This window comes from Ursus arctos, unplaced genomic scaffold (genome assembly GCF_023065955.2).
Source record: "Ursus arctos isolate Adak ecotype North America unplaced genomic scaffold, UrsArc2.0 scaffold_6, whole genome shotgun sequence".
NCBI classification, from domain to species: Eukaryota; Metazoa; Chordata; class Mammalia; order Carnivora; family Ursidae; genus Ursus; species Ursus arctos.
Window position 1 is genome coordinate 36542690 of NW_026623078.1, and position 14506 is coordinate 36557195.

Below are 14506 nucleotides of genomic sequence, written 5' to 3' on the forward strand. Positions count from 1 at the left end.
ATATGTAACAGAATATATCCATCTTTAATAAGATGGAGGTAAATACCAGAAAAAACTGTTAAGAGTTGGAGAGATGGACTGCTACTACTCAAACTATTGTTGGATAACTCACTTGTCAATCCTTTTTCAACGTCCAAAGAAATCAGCCACAAATTATCTAATTGCATTTAGAATAAAAGATTAAGTCTTTTAGAAAAGTTGGGAAAACTGCAGGCAAACCCCTCCCCCCGCCCAAGAACATGTATTCAGTCACAACTGCAAATGTCAAATATTTACAACTCAACACAAAACCCCTAGAAGTCCTTTAAACTATAAACTTTGATAACATTCATACTTATTTAAAATTTTATTCATCAGTCTTAATTAAAATAAATTTAATTGAAAAATTAACCATAGAGTAATATAGTACAAGGTATTTTTACTGCACATGACCAACAGTACAAATACAGTAATTATACTCAAACCTTAGTATATTTTTAAATATATCAGATGTGCATAACAATAAAATAACCTCCTACTTTACAGATGTACTTTTCATTCTATCCAATACAAAGCTCACACGAGACCATAACAAAACTTAATACTCTGTTCAAATGCCCAGGGACAAGGCTGAGCAGTCAATTAACCTTTTAAAGTATCTATAAACCAGAACAATTTGTTTTGAGTTTCATAAGCCAAAGACTATTAAGGAGTACTTTAAGACTGAATAGAATCTGGTGGCAAAGAAATTAAAGGAGTTTGGGGGAAAAAAAAACATAGTTCAATATTAACAATACAGTATATTTGCCAGGTTTAGGTTTCCTGTGCACAACCAGGTCAGTATGAACAGCTTTAAAACATGAATATTGAGTTTAGTACAATTTTATAGGTAGACACCTGATGAGAATGCTTTTTTGAAACAGAATCCAAATACTGTAATGCAGGGTCTTAGAAAATACATTAACTGCAGAAATGCCCACAATTAGAAATGATATCTGGTAGTATGGCAATTGAAATGGTATGGCAATGTAGAAATGTTAAAAGGAATGATAATGTAAAATATGAAAATGATGATATCATTTTTACATCAAAACCTAAAATAAAAATAAAGAGTGGTGAGCTCATTACTTTATGTATAACTAGGACTTGCTACCTCCAAAATATTTATTCTTTCAATGCTTATTTTTGAATTGCCCATATTTGACAGATACTCTGCTAGGTGCTATGTATACACTGATGAATAAAACTAGGTTCTCTGCAAAGAAAAAAAAACCTGAGTCAAGGAAGTACCCATTATATTCTTACAAATTTAATTAAAGATGGCTTTGGGAACTAAAGAGAAAATTTCTTCCAAAAAGTTACCTCTCTAATTAAGAATGCTTGTGTACATGGTCAAAATTTCAGAGGGTCATATATACTTAGAAACTCTAAATTGCTAACTATTTCAGTTGATGTGATTGATACCTTGTCTCATCAATTACCTATGTATTTTTCCCCAAAGTACACTCCTACATGTAAAATTCTTTAAAATATTTCATCTATTCTTTCATACCCAGTCTTAGTAAAATATACAACAAACTGCAATTTGTAAATCTGGGTACCAAAGACCATTTAAACCAACCATATTATTTATCCGAAATAAATGTCCTAATTTTATAATACCATCAGTGTGTCAGCAAATATGGGGAGATGCAACTGTGACTGAATATGTGAGGCTGTTGCAGTTACTCTTCATCATCTCTTTGAAGTGGTATCACCTGGATTTCTTTGGCTATCCTTTCTGCTAATGTTTTACTATTGGCAGCAATTATTCTTCGTGACATCAAGTCAAATGGTCCACCTAAAATCAAACCAAACATAATTCCTGTAAAACTAGTATAGCAATATGTACTACAGTCAAACATAACACTTTCATACTTTCAGTTTTCTTTAAAAAAAAAAAAGAAAAACTGTCATAACCATAATGTTTAAGCTTTGGCAATACATAAATGAGTTTTAAGAATCTTTTAGTAAATGCCAGGGTTTTTTTTGAGGGGGGTGTGTCTCAATCATACCAACCTGAAAAATGATTATTTTTTTTTATTTAAATTCATTAGTTAACAAGCAGTGTAATATTAGCTTCATCTACTTCTTTCTTGTGTTCTTTTAATTACTTTTATACCTCTTTCATGTTTGGGAATCTATGGACAGGAAATTTGACTCCATAGCCCAGCATTTTCTTTTTTTTTTTTTTTAAAGATTTTTTTTTTTATTTATTTATGTGACAGGGAGACAGTCAGCGAGAGAAGGAACACAGCAGGGGAGTGGGAGAGGAAGAAGCAGGCACCCAGCGGAGGAGCCCGACGTGGGACTCGATCCCGAACCGCCAGGATCACACCCCGAGCCAAAGGCAGACGCTCAACGACTGCGCCACCCAGGCGTCCCTAGCCCAGCATTTTCATTCCATTCTCCTTCCCATTTCTTTATTTCTTCGTTGCCTTCCTCCCAGATCACTGGTGAATATTTTTAGCCCAGGTTCACTCTTCACTTTAAAAAAATTCACCATCAATTCAAAGCAAGAAGTTCACCTCTCTAGGCCCAAGGCAGAAAGTGATGGTGGGGGAAGTTCATTGTCAACTACCACCATGGTCACCAAACCTCAGATTCAGTGACCTTCTATAATTAGCTTCTTGAGTTCCTGATACTCACATTTAAAGAGGCTTAGTCATTTATCATCATTAATCCCACATTATAATTAGCTTCTTATCCTTGCCTCTATCTTTCAAAATTTGTTATTCTGATTTTGCAGAAAATTACATGGCTTTTGTTTTGCCTTTAAGAGTTTAAGTGTAATATATATTAAACATTAAAAAAGCCACATATAAAGGAAAGTCCAACAGAGAGAAAAATGCTTTACTGTCCCATAATTTTACCTGTCACATCCATTAGTACTCCACCAGCTTCAGTAACAATAATGCCAGCTCCCGCCATATCCCAGCAGTGAATTCCCATTTCATAATATGCTTCTGCAACCCCAGTTGCCACAAGGCACATATTAACAGCTGCTGTTCCAACACCTCGGATCCTAACAGATAACATTTAAAAATAAGATTGAAAAAAATCTTTCAAAAAGGCTCCTCCTTTAGTTTAAGTGTGGAGAAAATTTACAAGTAAAAAAGCAAAACAAAACTTACCTAAATTTAAAATAAAAATACATAAAATCTGATTATCATGGTACACTATACAGATGACAAAATTAATCCCCACAGAGCAATCATTTAGGAAGATAAACATTAAAACAAAGATATTTTCAGGGAAGAAAAAAAGAAGGCCATCATTCTTCTATAATGGCATGCATGTATATTCATATTTGTCTCAACTCAGGGACTACAGACCCATAGGTCTCTAGAAGGAGTAAAATGTTAGGTCACTGCCACATGTGTACACATCGGTATGTGTGACTAGAGGGATAACAGCACACCTGAGCTCTGGTAAGACAGAGGCCTACCTGAAAAGAGTATTTCAGGTTTGCACCTCTTCCCTGGAAACAGATCAAATTAAGGTAAGTATGGACACTACTTTGATAGCCATTACAGTAACAACTGATTCAAGAAAGAATCACCAATAAATGCCAAAATGCGCAACAGCAAGATTGGTATTTACATAATGTCAAAGTATCTGCCCCTAATATACGTAATACATGCACATATCTATTGTGCTTTGTTTTATCACATATCACAGAGAATGATTTTTTTTTTTTTTTTTTTTTTTTTTTTTTTTTAACAAATTGAAGGTTTGTGGCAACCCTGCATCAAGCAAACCTATTGGCACTTTATGTCTCTGTGTCACATTTTGGTAATTCTTATATTTCAAATTTTTTCATTATTTGTTATGTTGATCAATGATTATGACTCACTGAAAGCTCAGATGATTAGTATGTTTTAAAAATAGAATGGTAAGGTATGTACATTGCTTTTTTAGACATAATCCTATTAGATACTTATATATTGTGGTATAATATAAACATAACTTATATGCACTAGAAAACCAAAAAATTCATTTGACTTGCTTTATTGAAATAGTACAGGTTTGGTTCTAGACTAAAGCAATAAAGCAACTATCACTGAGGTATGTCTGTACCGATAATGGGAAAGCATCTTTATAATGGTCTACCACTTATCAAGTGATCTAACTTATTATCACCAATAACGGGACAAAAAGATATCAAGTGCCTCCTCCTATCATGCACTGAGAAAGACACAACATTGCTTCTCTGGCATTCCTGCCACAAATGTGTAACTCTAATCTTGAGGAAACCAGACAAACCCAAATCAAGAGACTTAGTACAAAATAACTGGCCTACCTTTTTCAAAAATAGCAAGATCATAGAAGACCAAGACTAAGCACTGTTCCAGATTAAAGAAAATTGATGAGAAATGACAATTAAATTGATTCTAGATTGAATCTTGGATCACATTTTTTTCAAAATTTGAATAAAGTCACTATATTAGGTAATATATCACTGTTAACTTCCTGATTTTTACAATTGTATTATAGTTAGGGAGCACCCCCTTTATTAAAGGAACATATACACTGAAATATTTAAGAAAAGGGTTCATCATATCTGCAAGTAATTTTCAAATGATTTTTACTCAAACTCCTTTTGTAATTATTTAAACCTCTGCATATAAGGCAGTGAGATCTGTTCACTGAAAAGGAAGTGACGGGAGTTGGGGGAGAGCAGGGAAGAGGGAGTGGTAGGAGGAGCCTGAGCTCAACTCCTTCCACACATCAAGATAACAGTTCTATCTGTGCAAATCACTCTGAAAAATGACACAAAGTCTGGCAAAACAGACCTTCCAAAGTTAATTGTGGAGAGACCACATCAAAAAGGGCAGAAGGGGACAGAGATGCAGTTGGGAACCAAACCCCCCCCTCCCCCCCGGTAAGACTAACCCCAAACAGGAGGGACATCACAAGCGTGAAGAAGTGAGATGATCAGACTCCATGCTAGGTACCCCAGGCACCAGGGAACCACACTGGGAAGACGAGCTCCCACAACATTTGGCTCTGATAACCAGTGGGGCTTAACTTCGAAAGCTGTTAAAATTAGCAGGGTTTAACTCCAGGTACTTTAAAAAATCAGTAGGCTTAGCTCTGGAAGAGCTGGAGGGCACTGGAAAACTGTCTCTGCCCTAAAATAATCCAAAGTAAATAACCTATAATAAATAGCCCAGCCTAGACACAGCATAGAAGCAGCAATTTTTAAAGTGTCTATGGTATACACGGAAAGAGATTTATTTACTAATCACAGAACAAGTGCTGGAGGGCAGGAATCTTCAGGAAACTTCTCCAAGAACAAAAGTATAGGCATGTACCACTTCACTTCATCTCCCCCAGCCTAAATAGCCTGACATGTGTGGGAACCTGAGTAAACCCTTTCCATCTATTTTGCTAGCACTGCATCCCTCACCCTCACATTCACCTGCAGACCCACCCCACACAACCCCCCACCCCACAACTTGGTAGGTGTCCCTGAAAAGCAGCTCCTGCCCACCACATCCTGCAAGCAGCCCCAGCAAGGAGCAGTACCACTCCAAAGTGACTCTTCCTTGGGTAGAGGGGGGATAACCCCACACACCAGCACACTGACAGTTCTAGCAGCCAAACCTCTTCGCTGGCCATCCAGGGAGCGTGCCCTGCACTTGGTGTGCCTGCAGCTACAGCAGAGACTGGGTATAGATATCTAGTCTGACTGCCACCCCCCCCCCCACCAAAAAAAAAAAAAAAAAAGCCGCCTAGGGAGCCCTGCAGGGGAAGTGCCCTTCCCTCTGGTGTGCCCACAGCTATGGCAAACTAGCTGCAGACACCTCCCACATACAAGCATGCAGTGGTCTCAGGCCCCTCAATGGTGCAGGACCAAACCTGGCATGATGTGCCCGCAGCAGGCAAAATAAGATAGGTCATTGTAGCCAATTGGACTGAAGGCAAACATGACTGAGCCACAACAGTAGGGTGCACAGAGCCCACAGAGAAGACACCCCTGGAGTGCCTGGTTCTGATGACCAGGGGCATTGGGCTACAGGGCACCACAGAATCTTTTCTTCACAAGGCCACTACTTTCAAGACCAGGAGACAGAGATGACCTTCCTAATACACAGAAACAGAGTTAGACAAAATGAGGAGAGAGAGGAATATGTCCCAAATGAAAGAACAAGAAAAAAATCACAGCAAAAAAGCTAAATGATATGGAGATAAGCACTATGCCTGATAAAGAATTCAAAGTAATGGTCATAAAGATACTCACTGGACTTGAGGAAAAAAAATCTCAGATCTTCAACAAAGAGATAGAAAATATAGAAAAAGAACCAATCAGAGATGAACTTAATAATGGGGAAAAAAAGAAACACACTAGAGGGAATCAATAACAGAAGAAAGGATGCACAAAAACAGACTGGTGATCTGAAGATAGGGTAATGGAAAGCAACAAAGCTGAACAAAAAAGAAAAAAAAAGATAAGGAAACTCTGATTTCATCAAGCATAATAACATTAGCATTACAGGGATCTCAGAAGGAGAAGAGAGAATGGAGCAGAAAACTTAGTTGAAGAAATAATAGCTGAAAACTTCCCTAACCTGGGGAAAGAAACAGACATTCATATCCAGGAGGCAGAGACCCTCCAACAAGATGAACCCAAGGAGATGCACATCTCCCTACATTATCGTTACTTTCTGCCATGTTAATTATTAAAAGAATTTTAAAAGCAGCAAGAGCAAAAACAGTTACATACAAGTGAAACCCCTTAAGTCTATCAGCTGATTTCTCGGCAGAAACTTTGCAGACCAGGAGACAATGTCATGGTATATTCAAAGTGCTTAAAGGAAAAAACCCGCAACCAGAATACTCCAGCCAGCAAGATAATCATTCAGAATAGAAGGAGAGATAAAGAATTTCCCAAACAGAAGTTAAAGGAGCTCATTACCACTAACCCAGCCTTACACAAAATGTTGAAAGGAATTCTCTGAATGAAAAGAAAAGGCCCTAACGGTAAGACAATTATGAAAGGAAGAAATTTCACAAATAAATGCAAACATATAATAAAGGTAGGTAAATCTCTTATAAAACCAGTATGGAGATGAGAACACAAAAGCAGTAAAATAAATTATACGTATGTACAAAAATGAGTCCGAGATACACAAAATAAAATTATACAAAAACATTCACAAAATGTGGGTAGGGGAGTAAATATTTAGTGCTTTTAGAATCTGTTTGAACTTAAGTGACCATCAACTTAATATAGACTGCTACACCCATAAGATGTTATATATGAACCGAATGGTAACTGCAAATCAAAAACCTATAATAGATAAACACAAAAAAAGAGAAAGGAATCAAAAGTATAACACTAAAAAAGCCATTAAACCACAAGGGAGGAGAACAAGAGAAGGAAAAACAACCAGAAAATAAATCACAAAATGGCAATAAGTACACACCTATGAATAATTACTTTAAAGGTAAAAGGACAAAATGCTACAAAAGATATAGGGTGACTGAAAAGATTAAAAAAAACAAGACCTATCCATTTGCTGCCTGTAAGAGGCTTACTTTAGACCTAAAGACATATACACTTAATGAATGGAAAAAGATTCCATGCAAAGAGAAGTGAAACAAAAAGCCACAATAGTAATATTTAGATCACACAAAATTGTCTTTTGTTACAGTCTTTGTTTTAAAGTCTAAGAAGGGCATTACATAATGAAATAGGGAGCATTCTAAAAAGAGGATATAACAATTATAAATATCTATGCACCCCACATTGGACAACCAAATATATAAAGCAACTACTAACAGACATAAGGGGAGAAACTGACAATAGTACAACGATGGTAGGTGACTTTAACACAACACTTACATCAATGTATAGACCATCCCGAGAGAAAATTAACAAGACACAGTATCTTTGAACAACACATTAGACCAATGGACCTAACAGATATATACAAAACATTCCATCTGAAAATAGCAGAATATATATTCTTCTTAAGAACATTGAACACATAGAACATTCTCCAGGACAGATCACATGTTAAGCCACAAAACAAATCTCAATAAAAATCAAGAAGACTGAAATCCTATCAAGCATCTTTTTTGACCACAACAGTGTAACACTAGAAATCAACTGCAAGAGGAAAGAACACAGATACACAGAGGCTAAGCAACGTTCTACTAAACAACAAATGGGTCAACCAAGAAATTAAAGAGGGAATAAAATCTGTGGAGATAAAAGAAAATACAACTGTCCAAAATCTTTGAGATGCAGCAAAAAGCAGTTATAAGAGGGAAGTTTATACCAATACAAGCCTAACTCAGGAAACAAGAAAAATCTCATCTAAGAGATCTATAAAAAGAACAAAGCCCAAAGCTAATAGAAGGAAATGTTAAGAGTAGAGAAGAAATAGAGACTAAAACAAAACAGAAATGTCAATGAAACTAGGAGCTGGTTCTCTTAAAAGACAAAGCTGATAAACCTTTAGCCAGATTCAGCAACAAAAACAGAGAAAGGACTCAATCAGAATTGAAAGAGGATAAATAACAACTGATAGTATAGAAGTGGAAAGGATTATAAGAGAATATTATGAAAATTATACTGGGCACCTAGAAGAAATGAATAAATTCCTAGAAACATAAACATCCATACCAGAATCAGGACGAAATAGAAAATTTGAACAAACCATTGCTAGCAATGAAATTGAATCAGTAATCAAACTCCCAACAAACAACGGTCTAGGACCAAATGGATTCACAGGTGAATTGTACCAAACATTAAAGGAAGAGTTAATACTAAAATAAATTTTAAAAAATTAAAAAATACATATTCTTCTCGAACTATTCCAAAAAAATAAGAAGGAAAACTCCCAAATTCATTCTATGAGGCCAGCATTACTCTGACATCAAAACCAAAGACACCACGAAAGAAGAAAACTACAGGTTAACATCTCTGATGAACACATATGCAAAAATCCTCAACAAAATATTAGCAAGCCACATTCAACAATATATTAAAATGATTCACCATGATCAAGTGGGATTTATTCTGAAGATGCAGGGATGGTTCAATATTCACAAATCAATATCATATACATCAACAAAATGAAAAATAAAAAGCACATGATATCCCACTAGATGCAGAAAAAAATGTGACAAATTTCAACACCTGTTCATGTTAAAAACCCTCAGCAAAGCTGGTTTACAGGGAATATACCTCAACATAATAAAGGCCATATATGAAAAACCCACAGCTAACATTATACTCAATGGAAAAAAATACTGACTGATAGCTTTTCCTCTAAGAGCAGCAACAAGACAAGTTTGTCCACTCCCATCACTTTTCTTCAACATACTACTGGGAGTCCTAGCTGCAGCAATCACACAAGATAAAGGAATAAAAGGCATCTAAATTGGTAAAACTGTCCCTACTTGCAGCTGCCCTGATACTATACATAGAACACCCTAAAGACTCCACCAAAAAACTATTAAAAATGATACACCTTTACACCAAAGTAATTTTTTAAAAAGATTAAAATTATGTGACGCCTTTGATTTCAAATATGCTTTACTGCCTATTTCTTACTGCATATCAAATTTAAAAACTAGTAACAAATGTCAAACAGATGTTTGACTGCTTTCCAAATATATAAAACCAAATTAATTAGTGGCTTTTGATAGTTTATATGAAGAATGGCATATGAAATTTTCCCCTTTTCTCATGGGATATGTGATAGTTCATAGCTCATGTCCTAGAAAGCAAATATCAAGATCTTTCATAAATAACCCCTTGGTATTTTCAGAGACAGAGCTGTAGGCTGGAAGACCAATAGTGATACCTACTGGCAATGCTTCTGTCCATTTCTAATAAATATAATGGGCTCTCAAGCAAGGAGCCTTATAGTTGGAAAAGAATATATTATTTTATGGACAAATATTACCAGAAAGAGTACTTAATTACCAAATAATCAAGGTTGTGGTCTAGATTTTACAAATGTGTTCTGAATCCTATCTTAGTCTGATACTTCTATAGAATTAATATGGCATTAAGTAAAAAGGACTATCTTTGGTATCACAGATATTTGAGTTTCTTAGCTGCTCAAAACTATAATCTTGAGAAAGTTTCCTCTTCAAGTTTTACTTTTCTTGTCATCAAAATGGGGATACCAACTTACTTTGGACCACTCTTGTAATGGTTATAATAAACATATGCAAAGCACCTAGGAGAGTGCCTAACATCTAAAAGGGCCTCAAAGATTATGTTTAAGATGAAATTGTTCCCTAAACCATGATGCCAGGAAACATTACAGAAGTAAATGGATGTGCATTTCACCTAAATAAGTCCCCAAAAATTAAACTAAAGGAAAGAGACCCGTGATGATTTAACTTTGCTACGTAAATGTCATTTCCCAATTAGGAACCTATTAGACTGTTTCTACTTAAGACATTCATTCAGATTATGACTCTTCAGTTGCATGTGCATGTGTAAGTAACCCTTCCAAATTCACACTGAAAAACTCAAGAACCAGCAGAATGCAAAAGATCATAGAAATCAGTAAGTCAGCACTTCTTGGTAATATTTTCCTGGTTATACTTTTAAGAAAATCCAAACATAAAAGGTCACTGTTTACTTTTTACTTCAGACAATGGAAAAATAAAAGGTTAAAGTTATAAAGCACTTACAGCTCTTTTATGAATAACATAACCATTCTACTGCCCGCAGTTAAAGTCCTTGCTTCAGTAGCACTGTAGCTGCAGGCTTTTTTAATCATATTGCTCTTCCCTCAAGGACGTCACTCTGGGACGTTCTCTACTTTTTTTTTTTTTTTTTAAGTAGGCTCCGTGCCCAATGTGGGGCTTGACCTCATAACCCCAAGATCAAGAGTCACATGCTCTAGAGTGAGCCAGCCAGGCACCCCTAAGTCCCAGACCTTCTTGACAGGAACTCTTCTCTTACTTTCCTTATTACTAAATAGATCACAGATTTACAGCCTAGAATTATAGTTTGTATCATGGCCAAATATACATGGAATGTCCTGACTCCTTTTTTTTTTTTTTAAAGACTTTATTTATTCGACAGAGATAGAGACAGCCAGCGAGAGAAGGAACACAAGCAGGGGGAGTGGGAGAGGAAGAAGCAGGCTCCTAGCAGAGGAGCCTGATGTGGGACTCGATCCCAGAACGCCGGGATCACGCCCTGAGCCGAAGGCAGATGCTTAACGACTGCGCCACCCAGGCGCCCCGGAATGTTCTGACTCCTAAAAGAAAAGTCTAATGTTGGAGAAAGAGAAATAGTCTGGAAACCAGGGTTCTAGTCACATCTCCATCCACCTGTGTGATCTCAGGCAGTCACTTTACCTCTCTGAACCTCAGTCAACTCCTCTACAAATAAGTCTGGATTATCAGATGTTCTTTGGTCAGTTCTAAGAGTCCTGTAAGTCAATGATATTTTCAGAAGGAAAAAGGTAGGCACAATTGGTAGTGAAATAAAATCCCCCAAATCTGTGATGATTATTTTTCTCTATTTTTTTTTTCATGAAAACAACTACAATAAAGGTCAGGGGAATACTATTTAACATACACATTAACTACACTAAATTTAAGAACCTCAAAACTCTAGCTTCTCTTTTAAGGACAAATGTATATACCTGTTTAATATTTGCTTTTAATTTCTTCATTTATAAAACTTCCATTACAGAAGGACTCTGAGGTTTGGAAAATAAAAGTGGCATTCTGACTTAAAACTATCATCTTCCCCCAAAATAAAAATAAAATCAACGAGGACAAGTAAAACCCATACCACCCATTCCTTCAGCAGTTCTAGGAACCAGAAAACACAAATTCTCAAACTACCTGTAACTAGAGGGAAAAACAAACAGTAGAATCCTAATAGAGCACTGCAAGCTTGAGGATACAGAGTTGGGGAGAGGAGGCAGGAAAGACTCTGTCACAAAGAGGAGAAGGGAGCAGAGGACCCAGCGGGAATACAGACAAAGCTACCTTAAGAAAGAGAAAGTAAGACAAATATAAAAATGCCGAACAGCATGTAAGGATTGGTAATTCATAGTCCTGCTACAGGGAAGGGGCTGGAAAAAAAGTAAAACCTCAACTCACAGCCACAAAGAAGCTGTATTTCTTGGGGAGAGTCAGATAAGATTGGTTATTCTACATATATGTGCAATCTAAAAACAAAACAATAAAAAAACCAAGCTCTTAGAGAACATACTGGTGCGTACCAGGGGTGGGGGGTTGAAGGGGTTGGCAAAATGGGTAAAGGGGGTCCAAAGGTACAAATTTCCAGTTATAAAATAAGTCATGGGGATATAATCTATTGCATGGTGACTACAGTTAAGAATTTTGTACTGCACATTTGAAAGTTCCTAAGAAAGTAGATCTTAAAAGTTCTCACAAGAAAAAAAGATCTGTATGTGGTGATGAATGTTAACTAGACTTATTATGGTGATCATTTCATAATATATCCAAATATGAAATCATTATGTTGTATACTTGTAACAAATAATGTTGTGTCAATTTATCTCTAAAAAAAAAAAAAGAGAGAGAGAGAGAGAGAGGTGGTACCTCTTTTAGACAAAGAAGAGAAGGAAAAGTATTAGGTGTGAAAAAATGAGGATCCTGCAGAAATGAAAAAACAAGAAAGGCCAATCTCCATCCCCCCACCACAATTTAACAGATTATCAGAAAAGAAATTGCACAGAAGGGCAGAACTGATAGCATAAGGAGCTCTGAAACCAGGAACCCTGATCACAAAATGAACAGAAATAGAAAAAAGGAGATCACATCCACATAAAATGACTGTAAAATATCAGATGTTTGCTAATGAAAGTATTTGGGATTTTTTTTTTGCCTGATAAAGTTTCCCCCAAAAAGTCAACAATGAAGCTGTAAAAAACTGAAGATGAAACCAATCCAACCTGAATTAAATATCCTCAAACAAATATGTGTAAATATGGAGGCAGGGGAGGGAGTTAAATGAGAAATACAAAAACTACTGCAGAAATTGTGGGGGGGCGGGGGTTGGAGGAAGAAATGAAAACAAGAAATGAGTAAACTCAGAAAAGGTGGGGGAGGGGAGAGACAAAATTAAATCAGGAATAAAAACCCAATCACAAGGTACCTGAAGGAGAACAGATGCCAATAAAAACCTAATCAAAGGCAATGAGGAAAAGCAATACAGGAAAGAAGTAAAAATGGTGAGAGAGAAAGTAGCTGAAAAAGAAGACCCAAAGGAAATTGAACATTCCTACTGCTGTCCTGAAGAAAATGAAAACAGAACAGAAAATGAAAATGAGAACTGAACTAGTATTTAAAACTATAACTCAAAAAAATTTTCCTGAATGAAAAAACACCTGAGTATACATGTTAAAGGAGAAAATTCTGCCAGAATGAGCAATTCCAAGATCTATCCTTGTAAAGCTATTAGCCGTGGAAGATTGAAAGGAAAAAAATTCTCAGAGCCTTCAAGTAAAACAAGAATTTTTTTTAAGATTTTATCCGTCAGAGAGAGAGAGAGCACATGCGAGCAAGCGCGCACAAGCAGAGGGAGTGGCAGGCAGAGAGAGAAGCAGGCTCCCCGCTGAACAAGGAGCCCGATGTGGGACTTAATCCCAGGAACCTGGGATCATGACCTGAGCCAAAGGCAGATGCTTAAGCAACTCAACCATCCAGACACACCAAAACATGAATTTAAAAGCCAAGAAAATTAGAATTAGAATGGCATCCGATTTCTCAAAAGCAACATACAACGCAAGGCAACAGTAAAATAGCATTTTCAAGACATTTAGTTCATACTCTTTAAGGATATTATATCCAACCAAGTTATTCAAGTTTCAAGGCCACAGAAAAACAGTGTGGAATGTGCTAGAACTCATGGAGTCTTATGTACATGTGCTCTTCTCAAGGAATCTACAGAAGATAAGCTCATACAATTTAAGGGTGACTTGGAAAACTTTATAAAATCCTTGCCATCCTTTCCTAAAGTCAAGCAAAAAACTAAGACCAAAGGGTAGAATTGATACTAAACAAAACAGTCATATTAATAAATGAAGAGGCCTGTTTTATTAAAAGAAAAAAATATTTAAATTCATTTGCATTCTTAAGCAAAACTCCACTCCATGCTGTATTCAAGAGATACACTTAAAGGGCTCAAAGTAAGAGTGGACCAAGATTTACCAGGCAAATAGCAATAATAAGGAGATAGAGTTTACAATTTTGATGTCAAAGCAGACTAAGTCTAAAAGCATGAAACAAGACAAAGGATACTATATAAAGTTAAAATTATATAATAGTTATGTATAGGCATCAAATAATGCAGCTTCCAACTTATTTTATAAAAGAAGAGTTGCAAGGAGAAATATAAAGAAACACACCAATAATAAAAGAGTTTAACATATCACTCAGTATGAGACAGGTGAAGTAGACAAAAAAATAAACAACACAATAAGGTTCATCTTTAGGCTATATGTCAAACATTATACCCTAATAG

General features: G+C 36.1%; 1 protein-coding gene and 1 long non-coding RNA gene across 10 annotated transcripts in view; one reads left to right on the plus strand and one right to left on the minus strand.

The window, feature by feature from the left end:
• Positions 1-3734, plus strand: part of LOC130542869 (uncharacterized) — a 32225-nt gene extending 28491 nt beyond the window's left edge. The window contains exon 5 of the long non-coding RNA XR_008957737.1: positions 2247-3734. This is a non-coding gene — a long non-coding RNA (uncharacterized LOC130542869). The remainder of the gene's footprint in view (positions 1-2246) is intronic.
• The window catches only part of IMPA1 (inositol monophosphatase 1), a 34690-nt gene continuing 20515 nt past the window's right edge, over positions 332-14506 (minus strand). For 8 of the 9 annotated variants that reach the window (XM_057307723.1, XM_048212445.2, XM_048212442.2 and 5 more), the window contains 2 exons: positions 2892-3043; positions 332-1819 (listed from right to left, as the gene is read on the minus strand). In XM_057307723.1, coding sequence (XP_057163706.1) covers positions 1704-1819; positions 2892-3043 — 268 coding nt within the window. In that variant the 3' untranslated portion in view covers positions 332-1703. Of the gene's footprint in view, positions 1820-2891; positions 3044-14506 lie in introns of those variants that run through there. The other variant, XM_057307724.1, reaches the window with a different exon arrangement.